The 21600-nt window shown below is 41.2% G+C and overlaps 1 protein-coding gene across 3 annotated transcripts; it reads left to right on the forward strand.

Moving 5' to 3' along the window:
- The first annotated feature begins 644 nt into the window (after positions 1–644).
- On the forward strand, positions 645–21539 carry tdrd6 (tudor domain containing 6). 3 transcript variants are annotated; one of them, XM_046298870.1, is made up of 17 exons: positions 647–966; positions 8798–8845; positions 9080–15044; positions 15256–15383; positions 15515–15595; positions 15733–15778; positions 15902–15969; positions 16228–16282; positions 16520–16602; positions 16690–16759; positions 16867–16946; positions 17040–17088; positions 17167–17243; positions 17893–17926; positions 18043–18119; positions 19282–19333; positions 20758–21539. In XM_046298870.1, exons 3-17 carry the CDS (start codon positions 9161–9163, stop codon positions 20874–20876), a joined length of 6903 nt encoding a protein of 2300 aa, XP_046154826.1. In that variant the 5' UTR covers positions 647–966; positions 8798–8845; positions 9080–9160; the 3' UTR covers positions 20877–21539. The 3 variants fall into 3 exon arrangements, with proteins under 3 accessions (XP_046154827.1, XP_046154829.1, XP_046154826.1); XM_046298871.1 differs by lacking the exon at positions 15515–15595 and having other exon boundaries at positions 645–966; XM_046298873.1 differs by lacking the exons at positions 19282–19333; positions 20758–21539 and having other exon boundaries at positions 645–966; positions 18028–18119.
- The last annotated feature ends 61 nt before the right edge of the window (positions 21540–21600 follow it).

Genomic DNA, 21600 nt, shown 5'->3' on the forward strand with positions numbered 1-21600 from the left:
AAAACATAGGCATGTGTGTTGGGGCCTTGCCTTGTAATTCAGGGTCAAACTCAAGCCCCTCTGCCTGCAATGAGGATGAAGTGTCTTTATGCAGTGCCTCTTGATAATAAAACTGATATGCAAAGACCGGTCAAAGATGGTTTTCTGTGGACCCGTCTTTGTAGTGTGGGTACCAGTCTTTCTAGCTAATATTCCACTCCTTGCCACTCCGGTCATTTGCCAAATTCAGGAGTGGCAAGGGGTGGAATGTAATAGCTGAACAGAGACAGCAACCAGGCTACCTTCTTTGGTCCTAGAACCCAGATCATCATGTCCCTCAAAGAATTTAGGGTAAATGTATTTGACCTTTCGGCCTTTCATTATATGTCATTACAAGTAACCCAGGTTTTCCATCCAACAGCATTCATATTTTTTTTACATGATTTTTGTAGGTTTGTGTAGGGCATATGCCCTTTCTCAATGTGCAGGCATGGAAAGCTACATATACGGATTATAATAAAACTCTTTATCTGTGATTTGATGATACCATTAGTCCCCTCCTGTTGAGTGGGGTGGAGACGAAAACAGAAGCCAAGTGCAACATTTTTTTTTGCTGTTGCATTTTTTTCATCCGGTCACTCACTCCACTTACTGCAAAAGAAGCTAGCTAGTTGCATACAACAGCGGCATCTTCAAAGCATCTTATTACTTTCCCTGCCTGCAAATTTCCAACAGTTTCAAATGTAACTGTAGCCTATTGATAAGCAGGTCGCATCAAATATTTTATTTAACTTGCACAATAATACTAGCTTCCGAACGTTGATGACGTGAGTAACGTTATTATTCATTTTGAGAACGAGAAGACTCCCGCCATGGCGCGACGCCGCTAACAAGTTAATTGAGGGAAGTTTTGAAAGTGCTTGTTCTGCCCTTTTTGAAGAAACGTCGTTGATCAGCGCTAGAAGGACAACTATTTGCAAAGCAAGGGTGAGCAGCTAGCTACTACTGATAATTATTTTGACGTGGATGATGAATCCTAAATTCATCTAGTTAAAGTTAGTTAGCCAATTTATTTTGACTTCAGCTTGCCTTTCTTTAGCTAATGTCTCCTGCACGCTGCTCCGGCTAACTTGGTTGCATTTTAGCCAAACAAACGTTAGCAAACTAGCTACTATAGTTATTGTACATTCGTCGTTTGTGTGGATTGTCAGCTAATTACATGGCATTTTAACTGTGAAATTGTGTAGTTAACGGGTTTTTACTGAATATGGTTTATTCATAGATCGCTATTGAGATGGCTAACCAGCTAAGTTGGCTATCCCAACTGGTTCGACAGGCAGTTGCATTGGCCATGTGCTGTAATTCTTTCTGGTCTGTAGTTAGCTAACTAACGTTAGTAGTTAGAGCGTCGCCTTTCAGGGTTGGTGTTTTTAAAACGGTATACCACATGTTACTGCACGATAAACACATTTGACCGATAACAATTGTTGTGTTTGTGAACCCATAATAGCTCAAAGACATGTCAATTTGGTGGAGTCGAATAAGAATACTAACCATTACCATTTTAACCCACATGGTGGCAGTAACGTCAAAGTTGATAGTGACTTTATGGGAAGAAATAACCGGACTGACAGATTGATGGTATCATAACATTTAATTGGTTGGCTACAACTATTTTGACTATGTACAAATTTGTTTAGAAGAGATGCCTTTTGTATAATTTGCCTGCTATGTTACATTATATAAATGTCTGTAAAATAGCCCTAAATGAGAGGTTTGATCATTGGAAGGGTTATTATCGATTGTGTATGATTTTCCTAGAGAGTAGGCTAATGGGAATTATTTGAAAAGATTGCCTAGGTTAAGGTAAGCTACAGAATGTCAAGATTGTGAATTCCACTATATTTCTCTAGTACAGGGATCATCAACTAGATTAAGCCCCAAGCTGATACATTTTTCTTGAGCAGATGGTCAGGGGCCTGGAACATAATTACACATTTGTAGACTGCAAATTGATTGCAACAAGCCCAAAAATGTAAAACATTTGACTAAAACTATAATAATTTCAAACCTTGCTTACATTTAAGATCACATACACTGAGTATACAAAACATTAGGAACGCCTTCCTAATATGGGGTTGCACCCACTTTTGCCCTCAGAACAGCCTCAGTTCATCGGGGCATGGACTCTTCAAAAGCGTTCCACAGGGATGCTGGCCCATGTTCACTCCATTGCTTCCCAAGTCAAGTTGGCTGGTGGACCATTCTTGATGCACACAGGAAACTGTTGAGGGTGAAAAACCCAGCAGCGTTTCAGTTCTTGACACACTCAAACCGGTGTGCCTGGCAGCTACTACTGTACTGTATCCGTTCAAGGGCACTTAATTATTTTGTCTTGCCCATTCACCCTCTGAACAGCACACATACACAATCCATGTTTCAATTGTTTCAAGACTTAATAATCCTTCTTTAACCTGTCTCCCTCCCCTTCATCCACAGTGATTGTAGTGTATTTCACAAGTGACATCAATAAGGGATCATGGCATTCACCTGGTCAGTTTATCATGTAAATAAAGAGCAGGTGTCCTTAATGTTTTTGACACAGTGTATATCTCTAGTATATGAGGGAATACTTTGGACAGATTTCCTACATTTAAATAACTTGAATTTGATTTGCTGGTGTTTTTACATCTTATGTCCAACTATACAAATATATATATATATATATATATATTTTTAAAGCCCAGAACTTGGCAGGCCAAATAAAATTAACCAGGGAACCCTGCTCTGTCTAGTACACCCAATAGGACACGTTTAATGGCTTCTTTGTCATTTCACAGGTTCTTTTTCCTTGTAAGATCAACTGGTCAGTGTAACATTGCGGGTGAAGACTGCACACGGTCATGCCAATACAATACATTAATGTTGAATGTTCATATCTCCCGTGTGATTGAGGTTGAAGTAAGAATGGCAGTAAAAATATTAAAAAATTGCTTAGGCCTACTTAACACAAATCTGGCTGGATGTTGAATTCCCTTGATATGCCAGTCTTATTTTACATTAGTGCATAATCAGTTTATATACTGTCGCGTCCATATTTATTGGCACTCTTGATAAAGATGAGCAAAAAGACTAATACAATTACTAGCTATATTGTATGCTCAGTATTTTATATATATAGATAGATAAAAATGTGTCCTTTTAACAAGGCAAGTCAGTTAAGAACACATTCTTATTTACCATGACGGCCAAACCCGGACGATGCTGAGCCAATTGAGCGCCGCCCTATGGGACTCCCAATCATGGCCGGATGGGAGTTAAAAACAGAAGCATATGCAGGAAAGTACCTCATACCTACGGTAACATATGGGGGTGTACCTTTGATGTTATGTGGCTATTTTGCTTCCACTGGTCCTTGGGCCTTTGTTAAGGTCAAAGGCATCATTAACTTTATTTTACCCAGGACAAGGTGAGGTATTGAAAACAGGGGTACCAATTTTTATTCCCCGAACCATTGTGCAGTGCCCTAATGTAAACCAGGCACCACCTTGGCAAAATTCAGATTGGCCTATTCATATTCAATTGCCAGTTTGTATTAACTGAGATCCCGCTAACGGGAACGATATGACAACAGCCAGTGACAGTGCAGGGTGCCAAATTCAAACAGAAATCTCATAATTAAAATTCCTCAAACATACAAGTATCTTATACCATTTTAAAGATAATCTTGTTGTTAATCCCACCACAGTGTCCGATTTCATAAACCCTTTACAGCGAAAGCACCACAAACGATTATGTTAGGTCACTGCCAAGTCACGGAAAAACACAGCCATTTTTCCAGCCAAAGAGAGGAGTCACAAAAGCGTAAATAGAGATAAAATTAATTACTAACCTTTGATCTCCATCAGATGACACTCATAGGACTTCATGTTACACAATACATGTATGTTGTGTTCGATACACGTATGTTGTGTTGCATATTTATATCCAAAAATCTAATTTTACATTGGAGTGCTATGTTCAGTAGTTCCAAAACATGCAGTGATTTTGCAGAGAGCCACATCAATTTACAGAAATACTCATAATAAACATTGATAATACAACTATTATACATGGAACTTTACATAAACTTCTGACACAGCGGTTGCATTAAGGAGATTTCAGGAAAACTTTACGGAAAAAGCACACCATGCAATAATCTGAGTACGGCGCTCCGAGACCAAAACAGCCAAAGAGAGAGACGCCATGTTGTGGAGTCAACAAAAGTCATAAATAGCATTATAAATATTCACTTACCTTTGATGATCTTCATCAGAATGCACTCCCAGGTATCCCAGTTCCACAATAAATGTTTGATTAGCCCGTTCAGCCCTGTAATCTGAATTCATGACGCACGAGCAGACAAAGTAAAAAAAGTTCCGTTACAGTCCGTAGAAACATGTAAAACGAAGTATAGAATCAATCTTTAGGATGTTTTTAACATAAATCTTTAATAATGTTCCAACCGGAGAATTCCTTTGTCTGTAGAAATACAATGGAACGCAACTTATCACGTGAACGCGCGAGACTGCGCTCATGGCTGCTCATCGGCCCCCTTCACAGTATAAGCATCAAACAAGGTTCTAAAGACTGACGTCTAGTGGAAGCCTTAGGAAGTGCAAGATGACCATATCCCACTGTCTTCAATAGGGGATGAGTTGAAAACTTACAAGCCTCAGATTTCCCACTTCCTGTTTTGATTTTTTCTCAGGTTTCTGCCTGCCATATGAGTTCTGTTATACTCACAGACATCATTCAAACAGTTTTAGAAGCAGTTTTAGAAGCTTCAGAGTGTTTCATATCTTAGCTTCTGGGACTGAGTAGCAGGCAGTTTACTCTGGGCACCTTATTCATCCAAGCTACTCAATACTGCACCCAGCCATAAGAAGTTAAATTATCAGTCGGTGTATTGAGTAGTTTTAGATGAGAACTGATTTAGTTCTTGTTAAACAGCTGTAAAGATCAATTTATACATGGTGCAATATTCATTCAACCTGGTAAGGAGAAATCTATAACACTGTTCCTTTTATGCATTCTACGAGTTAATACATGTTTTGATTAATGTAGGCTACTCAACATTTTTATCTGGGCATTCCTAATGCGATAGAACATGCTCTGACTCGTGTTGTCTACTCAACCAATGTTATCAGTATGAAACAAATCAACTCGGCTATGATTAAAATATGTATTTCCTCAGTACATTAAGTTATTTTCAACCTTTCCTTCAACACCAATTACTGGTTTTGATTAGAGGTCGACCGATTAATCGGAATGGCCGATTTTAATTAGGGCCGATTTCAAGTTTTCGTAACAATCGGTAATCGGCATTTTTGGATGCCGAATATATTGCAATCCACTAGGAGACTGTGTGGCATGCTGACCACCTGTTATGCGAGTGCAGACAGCAAGGAGCCATGGTAAGTTGCTAGCTAGCATTAATCTTATCTTATAAAAAAAACAATCTTAACATAACTAGTGATTGATATTTCTAGTTTAACTAGCTTGTCCTGCGTTGCATATAATCAATGCGGTGCCTGAAATTGTGTCACTTCTCTTGCGTTCTGTGTAAGCAGAGTTGGGGTATATGCAGCAATTTGGGTCGCCTGGCTCAACGCGAACTGTGTGAAGACCATTTCTTCTTAACAAAGACCGTAATTAATTTTCCAGAATTTTACATAATTATGACATAGCATTGAATGTTGTGCAATGTAACAGTAAAATTCAGACTTAGGGTTGCCACCCATTCGATAAAATACGCAACGGTTCCGTATTTCACTGAAAGAATAAACATTTTGTTTTCAAAATGATAGTTTCCGGATTTTACCATATTAACTTCTTGGTGACGGGGCAGTATTTTCACATCCGGATGAAGTGCATGCCCAAATTCAACTGCCTGCTACTCATCCCCAGAAGATAATAAATATATGCATATTATTAGTAGATTTGGATAGAAAACACCACTGAAGTTTCCAAAACTGTTTGAATCATGTCTGTGAGTATAACATAACTTATTTAGCAGGAGAAACCCAGAGGACAAACCATTCAGATTTATTTTATTTTAAATTCACTCTATTCAATTGGTTTTCATTGGGAATCCAGATTTCAAAGGGACCTTCTTGCAGTTCCTACCGTTTCCACTGGATGTCACCAGTCTTTAGAAATTGGTTGAGGTTTTTCCTTTATGAAATGAAGAAGTACGGCCATCTTGAACGAGGGTCACTTGAAGTGTACTGTTAGATAGAGGATAGAGGCGCGTGACCAGAAAGCTAGCTACAGTTTGTTTTCCTCCTGTATTGAACAAAGATCATCCGTCTTCAGGTCCTAATCCAGGCACTTGTCATCTCCCGTCTGGATTACTGCAACTCGCTGTTGGCTGGGCTCCCTCCCTGCCTGTGCCATTAAACCCCTTCAACTCATCCAGAACGCCGCAGCCCGTCTGGTGTTCAACCTTCCCAAGTTCTCTCACGTCACCCCGCTCCTCCGTTCTCTCCACTGGCTTCCAGTTGAAGCTCGCATCCGCTACAAGACCATGGTGCTTGCCTACGGAGCTGTGAGGGGAACGGCACCTCAGTACCTCCAGGCTCTGATCAGGCCCTACACCCAAACAAGGGCACTGCGTTCATCCACCTCTGGCCTGCTCGCCTCCCTACCACTGAGGAAGTACAGCTCCCGCTCAGCCCAGTCAAAACTGTTCGCTGCCCTGGCCCCCCCAATGGTGGAACAAACTCCCTCACGACGCCAGGACAGCGGAGTCAATCACCACCTTCCGGAGACACCTGAAACCCCACCTCTTTAAGGAATACCTAGGATAGGTTAAGTAATCCCTCTCACCCCACCCCCCCTAAGTTTTAGATGCACTATTGTTAAGTGACTGTCCCACTGGATGTCATAAGGTGAATGCACCAATTTGTAAGTCGCTCTGGATAAGAGCGTCTGCTAAATGACTTAAATGTAATGTAAATGTTCAATTTTATTGATTATTTACATAAAAAAAATACCTAAAGTTGTATTACAAAAGTAGTTTAAAATGCTTTGGCAAAGTTTACAGGTAACTTTTGAGATATCTTGTAGTCACGTTGCGCAAGTTGGAACAGGGATTTTTCTGGATCAAACGCACCAAATAAATGGAAATTTTGGATATATATCGACGGAATTAATTGAACAAAAGGACCATTTGTGATGTTTATGGGACATATTGGAGTGCCAACAAAAGAAGCTCGTCAAAGGTAAGGCATGAATTATATTTTATTTCTACGTTTTGTGTCGTGCCCGCAGGGTTGAAATATGCTTTCTCTCTTTGTTTACGGATGTGCTACCCTCAGATAATAGCATGTTTTGCTTTCGATGAAAAGCCTTTTTGAATTCTGACATGTTGGCTCTATTCACAACAAGAGTAGCTTTAATTTGGTATCTTACATGTGTGATTTCATGAAAGTTTGATTTTTATAGTAATTTATTTGAGTTTGGCGCTCTGCATTTTCACTGGCTTTTGGCCAGGTGGGACGCTAGTCCCACATATCCCAGAGAGGTTAATGACATAAGCTCGTATTTCTGTGTGTTTATTATATTATAATTAAGTCTATGATTTGATTTAGCAGTCTTGAGTAGTGGTAGGCAGCAGCAGGCTCCTAAGCATTCATTCAAACCGCCCTTTCCTGCGTGTGCCAGCAGCTTTTCGCAATGCTTGAAGCACAGCGCTGTTTGACTTCAAGCCTATAAACTCCCGAGATTAGGCTGGCAATACTAAAGTGCCTGTAAGAACTTCCAATAGTCAAAGGTATATGAAATACAAATTTTATAGTACCTAAAACTTTTTTATCTGGGAATGTTGAAGACTCATGTTAAAAGGAACCACCAGCTTTCATATGTTCTCATGTTCTGAGCAAGGAACTTCAACGTTAGCTTTTTTACATGGCACATATTGCACATTTACTTTCTTCTCCAACACTGTGTTTTTGCATTATTTAAACCAAATTGAATGTTTCATTATATTTGAGACTAAATTGATTTTATTTATGTATTAAGTTAAAATAAGTGTATATTGTTCATTCAGTTTTGTTGTAATTGACATTATTACATATATATATATATATTACAAATTGTCAGATTAATCAGTATCAGCTTTTTTGGTCCTCCAATAATTTGGTATCGCCGTTGGAAAATCATAGTCGGTCTACCTCTAGTTTTGATTGAATAGTACAATCAATCTTAAAGGAGAGGTTGGCTTTTTACAACCAAACCTCTATCGTTAGTGTAAATGGCATGTTATTGAAGGGTCCAGACATGTTTATTTTTGCCATTTCACTTGTTTTAGAGAATCTTACCTCAACCAGCAAGTCCGCTGATAGCTTAGTAGTAAGAGTGTTGGGCCAGAAATTCGAATGGTCGCCAGTTTGAATCCCTGAGCCGACAAGGTGCAAGATTTGTCGTTGCCCTAATTGGTTTAGGATTGCCATTGATTGCCCACTCTCCGAGGATGTCTATGGGGGAGTTGGGATATGCATAAACACATTTCCAAATCATAGATGCCTGTAATGCACACGTGTACATTTGTGAAATACGATAAATATAAGCACCCACCTTTATCATTATAATGATAAAGTCCTTATCCTGGTTGTGCAGTACAGGGGCTCTGAAACATACAAATACTTCCTTTTAGAAACTGAAAAGCTGTCATTATAGTGATGAAGGTCTTTAGACATATGAATTTGTCATTCTGAACTTTATCCGCAAGCTTTTATTCGATTTTATGCGACTCAATCTGTCATGTTTTTTTCAGAGCCCTGTACAGCACAACAAGGATGACGAAGTGACTCGCCGGGTTGGGGTAAGTTTCTAAAAAACAAGTTAAATCGCAAAAATAAGTGCCTGGATCCTCCCTACCATTTACATAAAGTTTCGATTTGGTAAAAGGTTTAAAAAATATATATTTAAAAAAGCTAATTTCTCCTTCAATGTGCCCAACAACTTATTTGCTGAGTATTTTTTATTTTGTTATCAAAGTTTTTCAATGGCACTGTGTCCACAATACAGAATTTAATCTACTGACTTCTTTTCTTAGACTCATTGGACCTTGACATTTAGGATTTGTTGGATGGACATTGATAGTTGATGGAAGACGGAATACTTTGACAACGTCAAAATGTGTTCAATTCCTGGGCTTCCAACACCAGGTTCAAACATTTCAGTTCTCATAACAAGGGTGAACTGCAATCCCCAATGTGATATTGTGGAGCTATGGGGCAATTTTGATCAAGAGCGAAAAATTGCCTATCAACGCCTGCGAAAAGACATTCAGTTTCCCAGAGAAACCTTTCGTGAGTTGGAGGGAAATCCTGGAGATGTGTGCCTGGTTCAGATATATGAAACTTGGTATAGGGTACGCATAGTCTCAAGAAATGGCTCAAGTTACAATGTGTTCCTAATTGACGAAGGGCGAATGCTTGGTGTCACCACTAGCATGTTGGCTTGGGGTCAGAAAGAGTTTTTCCACCTACCCCCTGAAGTAGAATTCTGTGTTCTCTCCAATGTGTTGCCCGTGTCACCTGAGAACAGGTGGTCTCCAGTGGCCTTAGAATTTCTGAAATCCCTCTGTGGAAAGACGGTTGATGCATGTGTCCAGGACATCTTGGTGCCCCATAGAACCTTCCTTCTGGATGTGCCCTGCGTATCTAGACAGATGCACGAAATGGGGTTTGCTAAGAAGCTGAGCACCGATAAGTTCAAGCTCTACGTTTCAAAGTCATTGCAGAGTGGGGCTTCAAACTCTACAGAATATCCACAGAAGTCCTCCGTGAGAAATGACCCACTAGAGACCCGTGAGCAAATTGAGAAGCAGCAGCACTACATGTATCCAGAGCTGCAAACGGAAACCGTAGAGACGGTCATTGTCACGGAGGTAACCAACCCACTGCGCGTCTTCTGTCAGTTGAAAGTGTTTTCTCAAGAGTTGAAGAAACTAACGGAGCAGATTACACAACACTATGAAGGCCGAGTGGAAATGGGCATCACCAGACCCGAAACGTTGGGTTCCCCATGTGCCTCAAGAGCAAGTGACGGAAGATGGTATCGGTCTATGTTACAACATGTATTTCTAGCCAATAATGTGGTTGAAGTGCTCCATGTCGACTATGGGAAGAAACAGTTTGTCCAAGCGGAGAACATCAGACCACTGGCCACAGAGTTCTTCAGAATGCCTGTTGTCACATACGTCTGCTCCCTCCACGGCGTCATCGACAAAGGCGTTGGCTGGACGGCTGCCCAGATTGAATATCTGAAATCCCTACTTCTGAACAGGACTGTGATCGCCAAGTTCGAGTACCAGAGTCTGTCAGAGGGAGTCCACTACGTAACACTCTATGGGAATGAAAACACAAACATCAACAAACTGTTTGGCACAAAGGAGAGATGTTTGCTGGACTCTGAGAAGGTGCATGGAGATTATGCTGTTCGCAACAACTGTCCTCCACATCCAGATGGAATCAAATTTCAGGAAACTGCACCACCAAACTCTAGTGATCCCATGGAAATTAAGGCCAAATATCCTGCCGAAGATCTCCCTCTGAATTCTTCACATGTGGCAGTTGTACAACATGTGGAGAACCCTTCAGAATTCTGGATTCATACACAGATGTATGCAGATGCATTTAATCAAATGATGAATGATCTTGCTCATTTGTACAGCAACCCAGTCAGTGCAGGAGTTGTCGAATGTCCAAAAGTTGGCCTTTATTGTGCTGCCAGATCACAAGATAACTCTTTTTACAGGGCGACTGTGTCTGAAGTCACTGGGAACAAGGCCACGGTCTTCTTTTTTGACTACGGAAACACAGAGATGATTGACTGGTTCAATCTAGGAGTCCTTCCTGACAAGTTTAAAGAGTTGCCAGCACTTGCACTGAAGTGTAGGCTGGCCGGTATTAGACCAAAAGAGGAGAAATGGAGCCGAAATGCTACAGACTTCTTCACAAAATCAATCGCAGACAAGATCCTGGATGTACACGTAACTGCAAAGTCTCATGGTGCTTACATTGTTCAACTGATGGACTCCTCTGCACATGGAGAGCGAGATGTCAGTAAGCTGCTTTGCAGTGCTGGCTATGCAGAGAAGGGCGACACAAGTAAGACCCCTCACAAGGCCTCTTCAAGGCCTATCATCGCCCCCACAACACAGAACCCACGTGCCATTCCTTATGATGTGTTCAAGGCAAGTGTTGGCCCTCAAGGATTGTCCACTAGCGATTCCACTGTCAAAGAGTCCAGAACTGCCTTCAAGGAATACCTGTTTCCAATAGGAAGTTCAGTTGAAGCCAATGTGTCTTACATTGAGAGCCCAAATGACTTTTGGTGCCAACTAGCACAAAATTCTAATCATCTAAAATGGCTCATGCAAGACATACAGCAGCACTATGCTGACACTGAGTTTGGGCAACCTGTGGAACCTGCCTGTGTTGCCCGCCACCCAGACAACGGAATGTGGTACAGAGCCCTGGTCATTCAGAAGCATGCAACACTGCACGTTGATGTGCTGTTCATAGACTATGGTCAGACAAAGACAGTCTCCCTGCAAGACTTGCGCCGCATAGATCCCAACTTCATGCAACTTAAAGGTCAAGCCTTTCGTTGCAGCTTGTACAACCTTATCCTCCCTACTTCTCACACCACTGAATGGCCTGAAGATGCCATTAGACAGTTCCATGACTTTGTGGACACCGCAGCATCTGACCACAGGGTCTTGAAGTGCACCATATATGCTGTCATGTACAATGCCCAGAAAGTAGTATTCAATGTGGTGGATCTGGAAACACCCTTTCAGAGTGTCTGCAACTTGATGGTTCAGAAAGGACTGGCAAACCGTGCACCTGCCAAAAAAGTCCCTTCCTCCCCTTTCCGGTTGGACACCTACTACTACTCCACTCACAACATCAAAACGGGGAGTGAAGAAGAGGTCAGTGTGACAAGTGTGAAAAATGTCAATCACTTCTACTGCCAGCTGAAAAGGAATGCAGATACAGTTAAAGGACTTGCAGAGACCATCAACACGCTTTGTCGCCAGTTGGAGATCACCAACTGTCCCCAAACTTTTGGAACTGTGTGCTTTGCGAAATACACGGACGGAGAGTGGTACAGAGGGCAGATCAAGTCTAGAAATCCAACAATCCTGGTGCACTTTGTGGATTATGGCGACACATTGGAAGTAATAAAATCAGATCTGCTTCCCATTCCCATTGAGGCCAGTGAGATCATGTCTGTGCCTGTACAAGCTGTCCAGTGTGGGCTTTCTGATATCCCCGGAGAGGTTACAAGTGAGGTGAACAGCTGGTTTGAGACCAGTATGACTGACCGGAACTTCAGGGCTCTTGTGGTAGCAAAAGACCCTGGGGGCAAGTTGCTGGTGGAGCTCTATGACAGGAAAATGCAAGTGAATGCAAAGATAAAGGAGAAGTTCAACCTTGAGATGCACAGAGAGGAGCAAGTGGTACACCGAAGCAGGAGACCACATGATGGAACCAGCAGCCACACATCAGCTCTCGAGGCCAAACCTCTGTTTACAACTAAAGAGGTGTTACAAAAAACAGACGAGGACACCCAAAAGTTTGAGAAACTCCCTCGAGCAACCTACACAACATATCAAAAACGGGTACCTTTGAGGAGACCTAATGAGCGAATTTGTTCAGAGGCCAGGAAACAACCAGAAAAAACAATTCCTCAGGTGGAAACTAGAGGCCCACAAGCGCTAAAGCCATCCCTCAGTGAACCACAAAAGGAGATTGTAGTTCCCAAAGCAAAGGTGAAAGATCTTCCAAAACTCTCAGACCTGCCCTCAAAATCCATAAATCCAGGCATGGTAGCCGATGTCTTTGTCTCACATTGCAATAGTCCACAGAGTTTCTTTGTACAGTTGATCAAGGAGGAAGACGACATTTATTCCATTGTGGAGAAACTCAATGTTGAACAGTCAACTGCTGCAACCATTCACACTAAGGACTTGAGTCAAGGAGACTTGGTCAATGCAGAGTTTCCAGATGATTCGTCATGGTACCGTGCAGTTGTAAGTGAAATACAGGGAAACGAAACAGCTCTTGTTGAGTTCATAGACTTTGGAAATACAGCAACAGTTTCAGTCTCCAAGATATGTCAACTCGACAAACACTTCCTTGAAATTCCCAGGTTCAGTATTCACTGCTTCCTAAGTGGAGTGACAACTGTCGGAAACCAAGCGGAACTGAATCCGGAAGTTGTGTCCAACTTCAAAGAGAAAGTTGGTTTAAACGGTAACAAACGGTTAGGGTGCATGTTCATGAAACAGTCTGGATCTTTTTGGGAGGTTGGCCTAGTGCACGGCAGCAAAGCAATCACATGCAACATATCTCCCAGCAGTGCAACAGCCTCGTCTGATGTGATACATGAGACATCAGAAGGCTCCAACCAAGAGGCAGAAGAGCCCCAACAAAGCCCTTCTGCTAGAAGTGTGCCACCAGAGATGAGCACTTTGGTCGACGTTAAGACTGCTCGTTATAGTAAGCCTGACATTTCAGAGGGACAGACCGTAGAAGTCTATGCCTCTACTATAAATGGACCTCAGTCCTTTTGGTGTCAATCTGCTGAATCAGACAAACTTGATAAGATCACTGAAGTTGTTGCAGACGCTGGGAATGCTGTTGCATCAACGTTAATTGACACTGAAAGCCTGTGCACTGGAAGCCCTTGCATTGCTCTATTTGTGGACGATGAACAGTGGTACCGTGCAGAAGTCCTAAGAAAAGATGGAGATGCCCTATCCATTCTCTTTGTGGACTATGGAAATGAGTCTACAGTCAATCTGAAAGCTGTGAGGCCAATGCCAACTGTGCTCATTGACACTCCCCCACAGGCGTTCCAGTGTCAGCTTGAAGGGTTTGATTATTCACAAGGATCCTGGCATGACACTGCTGCTGACCAGTTATCAGAACTCATAAAAGACAAACTTCTACGCCTGACAGTTATGAGAGTATCCAGTCAAAAGCGGGGTGGGATCACCTGTTTTCTCAAGGTGAAATGCGAGGAAGAAATGATAAATGACACTATGAAGCTGTACTGGAAGAGCTCTGTTGACAAAGAAACGTCTGAATACGAAGACAAGTCCGATCCTACAGGAGTTGCAATGTCAGGTGACACGCCTTCATTGGTAGGTGAATTTAAGTTGGTTGAGGAAGCGGCAGCAGTGCCCAACTCAAGTCCTGAAGAGCCATATAAAAAAGTCAGAGAGCATGACACAGACTATGCTTTGGCCCATAGTGAAACTGATAAGTTAGTGGATGAGGACAAATGCACAGACATTTCTGATGAGCAACAGGACAACTCCGTACTCACCCAAGCAACAGATGAAGGTCATGCAGAGGATGGGGATCTGATAAGTTTCCAAGTAGATGCAGATTGTTTTGACACCGAGTCAATTGATGATGACAAAGAGGAAGAAAAACAGTCTTACACAAATGAGATCCAAGAATCCATGACCGCCATACAGGGTCTGAGTGCAAAGACACCCAACGAAGGAATAGACACTAAGTCCATTCCCATCATCATCATCTGTGAGGAACCAAGTGACGCAGGACTCGAATGTGTCTCAGAGAGTAGAGTCTCATGTGAGGCTCAAGCGGCAACCTCCCAAGGGAACAAAGACATCTTGGTTTCAAGGACTAAAAACGACACATTGGAAGTAGACAAAGACGAAAGTGGGAGTGTATCAGTACTGGAAAAAGCCTTCAGTCTGGATGACTCAGAGTCACGTCTGTATTGCGACGAACACTTTGACCAGACTTCTCTTTCAATCATCTACCAAGGTCAAGACGACCTCTATGAGGAAGTTTTCAAACTGTGTGCTGAGCCTGTCGTCGAGAGTGCAAAGTCAGAACATGCTGTCACAGAGGAGTCAGAGACCAAAGATGAGGAACCGGAGACCTTGGCTTTGGAGTTGGAGACCAAAAAAGAGGAATCTGGAATCAGAGATGAGGATGTCAACATCTCTGCTGTTGTAGCTGAGTCTGGTGAGTTCTACACTTTATTTACTATTTGAACTTTGCATTCTTTTCTATCAAATTTGAGTACTTATTACATTTTAAATTTGTCATTTGGCAGATACTCTTAACCGGAGCGACGTGCAGTAGAGTACATACATTTTTGTACTTTATGGTACCTATTACACTGGGTGTGTTAGTTTAATATTAAAAGGTTTAGCTTTTTTTGTGTCTGTTTTAGAGTTTGGTAAACTTCAGAGAGTTGAGCTGAATGTTACAGTTGGTTCATCATCCTATGTCGTTTGGTCCTCTGCTAAGAAGAGTTGGTGTAAAGCAAAGATTTTGAAGATCTTTGAGGACTCCATAAAGGTAAGAAAGCTCCCCCACACCCTGTGTTTAAAAACCACCAACTGATGTGTGAGACGTATCCCTGCATATATTTGTATCTGAAATATAACCCTGAGCTGTTATCTGGAAAATATATATTTTTTAAACGCTAGGTTCTGCTGCTGAATCACGACACTGAAATGATAGTAGACCCACACAATATATTTCAGCCGTTGTCTTCAGAAACAGAAGAGGTTTGTAACAAGGAATGTTTCTCCCTCCATCTACACATAACAAAGATTTCCTATAGAGATAATGGCCTTTTATAATTTACTTCATTGTGATGTTTGTTAATTTGAGCATCATATGTTTACACTTTGAACTTGACCAGAGCGATGACTTCGATACAGCGTCGTCGAATGCTGGGTCAGAACGTGGTAAGCATGTCTCAGATCTCTTAAAGACGCAGGGTTTTGATAGAACTCATCTTCATATAGAACAGTGATGTGAAAGTTTCTTGCACTATTTTGGAGTCTTATCCCAGGTTTGCTAACATACAGATCATGAAGACCCAGATGACAGTGACAACACCGTTGCAGGAGATGACCTGAGCAAGGCTGCCTCAGAGGTAGGTGTAATTGTAAACTTTTTGTATCGATTCTATGCATTTTCTCTGTTTTTAAAATGGAGCCATTGTAAAATGTATTTTATAGGGCTTTCTCGTGTATCTCGACACAGATTGTAGATCCGTGCAAAAACCGTTGTAGTGTGCAAAACCAGGGCGTGTTTTGTAACAAGATGTTAATACATTGGTTTTCCCATTTTTCCTTCACATGAGAATGATTTCCTGTTACTCACAATTAAACTCCAGCATGCTCTATCGCAGGTCCAGGATGACTCTACTCTAGCTGATGTTTGTGCATCATTAGATGAATCTAGTGGTGAGTGGTATTTCATAATTCTGTAGTTAATAGATTAAAACCGAATGCAGTACATGACACATCAGCAAAGATTGTATTATATTGATTCTCAGTCTTAATTTATGCCGGTGTACTGAAGACACATGAAAGTGGAACATTGCTAGAGCCCATTTTGACAACTTTGATCATTTGACAGGTTTGGCTAAATGCAAACAATCAAAAAAAGACTGTTTCTGAACATGATCAATGCCTTTGTAGATGAGATTTCAGAACAGCTAGCTGATATTGAACCAGCAACTGATGTAGAAGTTGTATCCAGTGTTCCCACACAGGATAATAAGGTAAGAAGTTGGTTGTAATAAGTGACATTCACATTGTCGTCATAAAACGGAACTATGAATACTCTTAATATTCGGTTACATTTTTAGGTTGATGACGTGCTAGAGGAAGACTCATGTCTTAGAGAAGTGACTTCATGTCCCATAGGAGACGGTTTAGGTATGTGATCACATCTGATTTGATTGGTGTCAGACAAATCCATACATGGACAAATGCACTCTTATTGTTTGTTGATTTTAAATGATGAACGTAAGTATCCTTTACAGTTACATCCACAGATGATGGTGCTGAGATTAAGAAAGCAACCTATGCAGAGGGTATATCAAGTGCTACCCCGCAGGAAAGGGTAAGCATATTTGTAGTGGTAGAGAGGAGTTGTTGCATTGTTTTTCTGTATCCACTTTGATTGGGACGCTTATGATATTCTGTTCATTTTTAGGACGACCTTCTAGGGGAATCAAAGTCTAGTCCTGATGAAGACTGTTTAGGTTTGTGATGACATTTTGTGGATTCAGGCTGGAGTATTTCTGTGTAGTTATTGATGCCAATGTAAATGCCTTTTGTAGTGTCCACTGAACAGAGAACTGATGCTCAAGAGGCAAATGTTGTGGAGGTTACATCCAGTGCTCCCACACAGGACAAGGTAACAGAATTCTTCAAATGGAATTCTATTGGTGCCGTACATACTCTACAGAAGGTATAAAAGGTCCAGTGAAATGCCCTCATTGCAGTACAATTATTTTATATACACTGCTCAAAAAAATAAAGGGAACACTAAAATAACACATCCTAGATCTGAATGAATGAAATATTCTTATTAAATACTTGTTTCTTTACATAGTTGAATGTGCTGACAACAAAATCACACAAAAATGATCTATGGAAATCAACTGGCGCCCACTACTGAGCCTCATTTTGACTTGTTTAAGGACCTTACATCAAAGTTGGATCAGCCTGTAGTGTGGTTTTCCACTTTAATTTTGAGTGTGACTCTAAATCCAGACCTCCATGGGTTGATACATTTGATTTCCATTTGATAATTCTTTTGATTTTGTTGTCAGCACATTCAACTATGTAAAGAAAAAAGTATTTAATAAGAATATTTCATTCATTCAGATCTAGGATGTGTTATTTTAGTGTTCCCTTTTTTTGAGCAGTGTATATATATATATATATATATATATTACACACACACACACACAGCAAAAAAAAAGTCATTTGAGTTGTAGTAGAGGGGAATCTTAACATTTTCTGCAACAAACTTTCACTAATATTGTTCTGTGCCATTTTAGGATGATCTGCTCTGTCATGAAGAAGTCTGTTCAGGTATAAGATTTCTCTTCACACAACAGACTTCCACACTCAGACATTTTCTCAATTGTGGGATGACTGTTTGTGTTTAGTGACTTGTTGACGTGAATTGTCAGTGTAAATGTCTTTAGATTGTGCAGAACAGTTTGCTGAGATTGAAGAGACGACCGATGTGGAAGTAGTATCCAGTGCTGCTACGCAGGACAAGGTAACAGAACTTTTGAGTAACACTGGAGGGAGGGGTGCTTCTTCACAGTGAGTAGGTTAACATGCACACTAATATTTAAATGTTAAACTGATTATGGCAGTAGTCAAATTATGAAATAGTCATGTAAACACCTTACTCTCCTTCTCGTAAGGTCAAAATCGAAGTTGGCATACGTTGATTAAAACACCTGGTTTTCTGAGCAATATTTAGAATTGTTCACTTTAATCGTTGTTCCAGCTGTGTATTTGATCTGCGCATGTGTTAGCATCAGCCAAGTGAGCCTCCCGCTTTAGCGCGTGTAGAAGTGTGTTCGGAACAACAATGTATGAGTCTTGGTTTTCACATACAAACTGTCCAAACTCGGAGTCAAATATGCTTCCCAAAAATAACCTGTTCACTGTGGTACATTTGTTTTGAGGAGTGATTCCCGTCTAGTGTTCAACCTTCCCAAGTTCTCTCACGTCACCCCGCTCCTCCGCTCTCTCCACTGGCTTCCAGTTGAAGCTCGCATCCGCTACAAGACCATGGTGCTTGCCTACGGAGCTGTGAGGGGAACGGCACCTCAGTACCTCCAGGCTCTGATCAGGCCCTACACCCAAATAAGGGCACTGCGTTCATCCACCTCTGGCCTGCTCGCCTCCCTACCACTGAGGAAGTACAGTTCCCGCTCAGCTCAGTCAAAACTGTTCGCTGCTCTGGCTCCCCAATGGTGGAACAAACTCCCTCACGATGCCAGGACAGCGGAGTCAATCACCACCTTCCGGAGACACCTGAAACCCCACCTCTTTAAGGAATACCTAGGATAGGATAAAGTAATCCTTCTCACCCCCTCCCCCCTTAAAATATTTAGATGCACTATTGTAAAGTGGTTGTTCCACTGGATGTCATAAGGTGAATGCACCAATTTGTAAGTCGCTCTGGATAAGAGCGTCTGCTAAATGACTTAAATGTAAATGTAAATGTAATTTATTTTTTCATTTATCAGTGACATCAGGTAGCCTGATTCCATGTAAACAGGATTATTAGGGACATCGTTCTTGAAAGCATGCTAACATTTTAAACTATAATAATCTGACTATCCATAATCACATTATTGTGTGCATGTAACCGCACTCATTGTCTGAACTTTGAATGACGCTAATGATTTTCTATTCAATTTAAGAATGATGTGCAGCTTGAGCAAGAGATGTCTTTTCCTGGCGAAGACTCTGCAGGTATGTGTTCATATCTTCGGGATCCATAGTTACTAGTTGGTCAATAATACTGTCTGATAAAACAGGCCAATGATGAAGGGATAACTTTTTAAAAATTCATTTCTGACACTCATTTGGTGTTTTATTAGGATCCCCATTAGCTGTTACAGAAGCAACAGCTACTCTTCCTGAGGTCCACATGAAACATGACATCATACAGAACATTAATAGACGAGGACAGAACTACATCAATTTAAAAATGGCTCACATAGCCTACATGTCAATACATACACACAAACTAGTCTCAGTCAAATGGGGGAGAGGCGTTGTGCCGTGAGGGTTTGCTTTATCTGTTGTTTTTTGAAACCAGGTTTGCTGTTCATTTGAGCAATATGAGATGGGAGTTCCATGCAATAATGGCTTTATATAATACTGTACACTTTATTGAATTTGTTCTGGATTTGGGGACTGTGAAAAGACTCCTGGTGGGGTGAGTGTCTGTTTAAGTTGACTATGCTAACAATTTGGAATTTTCAAAACATTGTTTCTTATAAAGATAAGTGATGCAGTCAGTCATTCCTCAACTCTTAGCCAAGAGAGACTGGCATACATAGTATTGATATTAGCCCTCCGATTACAATGACGAGCAAGACATGCTCTGTTCTGGGCAGCTGCAGCTTTAGGTCTTTCATTGCAGCACTCGACCACATGACACTACGATAATCAAGATAAGACAACTAGAGGCTGCAGGACTTGTTTTGTAGAGTGTCAATAAAGCAGAGCATCTCTTTATTGATTACAGGCCTTTCCCCATCTTTACAGCCATTGAATATATTTTGACCATGACTGTTTACAATCTAAGGTAACGCAAACTCCAAGTGGGCTGTCGTGCCTTTTTACTAAGTATTGGCTTTTGTTTGGCCACTACCATAAAGGCCTGATTGGTGGCGTGCTGCAGAGATGGTTGTCCTTCTGGAGATTCTCCCATCTCCACAGAGGAACTCTGTCAGTGACCATCGGCTTCTTGATCACCTCCCTGACCAAGGCCCTTCTCCCCCGATTGCTCAGTTTGGTCGGGCGGCTCTAAGAGTCTTGGGGGTGTCAAACTTCCTGTTTAAAACTTGAGGCCACTGTGTTCTTGGGGACTTTCAATGTTACAGAATTGTTTTGGTACCCTTCCCCAGATCTTTACCTCGACACAATCCTGTCTTGGAGCTCTATGGACAATTCCTTTGACCTCATGGCTTGGATTTTGCTCTGACATTGCACTGTCAAATGTGTCAACACACACTCTTTGTTTATTGCCAGTGGCAGGTCATTAGTGAAAAGAATAGAGGGCCTAGAGCTCATTGATATGATAAACCATTCGTAACCAGGAAAAACAGGATATTTGTATTTCTGATTTTCTCATCACATCTCTCTGCCCTCGCCTTCCTCCCATACAGAAGTTGTGATGTCACAGGTGACTCATCTCTCTCTGAGAGTGGAGGAGAACTCCCATGATGACGTCATCTTTGTGTCAGAGATTCGGACCACCCAGGAACAAAGCCAGTCCAGTGACTAGTGTGTTGTTGTGAAGGCACACATTCAGTTCTATTCCAAGTTGTAATCTGGGATGTTAAATCAATCTGTTCAGTGGCATTTTGTTTGCATTCTGTGTCCAGTTTATTTGGTAATTTGCATTGCTTCTTTATTTAGCTGTAAGCATCCATCTTTACCTAATTTGGCTCAAGATCAGAAATACCCCAGAGGGTATACTATAAAGCATGTTCAACGAGTTAGCCAGAACTTTGATAAGCAGACAGAAATGGCTATTGATTTTCTGGAATATAAAAGTGAAATTTAGACGTTTTAGTTGGCTGAATCACTCTGCCTATTAGTTAGCTAACTCGTAATCCTGCCTTGTAGTATATTACTGTCTATACCAAGATTAGAAAAATTGACAATCTTTGAAATATGTTTCATCAGTATTCTAAACGGAACTCCTTTCAGCCTAGTGTATTTATGGAACACTGCACAATTGATCTGTTTGAGTAATTTTGCCCAAGTTCTATATATTTCCATATTCAATTATTGGACGCTTTCACAAGATGGTTGTTCCTGTAAAGAAAGGTGCAGTGTTCTGAATTTTTTGTTTTGTTTACACAATACATAATCTTGCTCTTCCTTCCACGCGTCGTTCTTTGTCCTACCAGCAGCTATGATTAAAAACAATCTTGCAACACCACCACAATGTCCTCAGCAGTCGTGTCAATGCTGTTTGCATTATTTGATGACATTCCAGAACA

The sequence above is a fragment of the Oncorhynchus gorbuscha genome, linkage group LG14 (genome assembly GCF_021184085.1).
Source record: "Oncorhynchus gorbuscha isolate QuinsamMale2020 ecotype Even-year linkage group LG14, OgorEven_v1.0, whole genome shotgun sequence".
In the NCBI taxonomy this organism is placed as follows: Eukaryota; Metazoa; Chordata; class Actinopteri; order Salmoniformes; family Salmonidae; genus Oncorhynchus; species Oncorhynchus gorbuscha.

What these genes read in the sequence shown, in the direction of transcription:
- tdrd6 (XM_046298870.1), top strand. Translation starts at nt 9,161, where the DNA reads ATGTGTTCAATTCCTGGGCTTCCAACACCAGGTTCAAACATTTCAGTT. An exon ending in TGTCTTCAGAAACAGAAGAG is followed by an intron (nt 15,596 to 15,732) that starts GTTTGTAACAAG and finishes GAACTTGACCAG; the next exon opens with AGCGATGACTTCGATACAGC. An exon ending in TGAGCAAGGCTGCCTCAGAG is followed by an intron (nt 15,970 to 16,227) that starts GTAGGTGTAATT and finishes GCTCTATCGCAG; the next exon opens with GTCCAGGATGACTCTACTCT.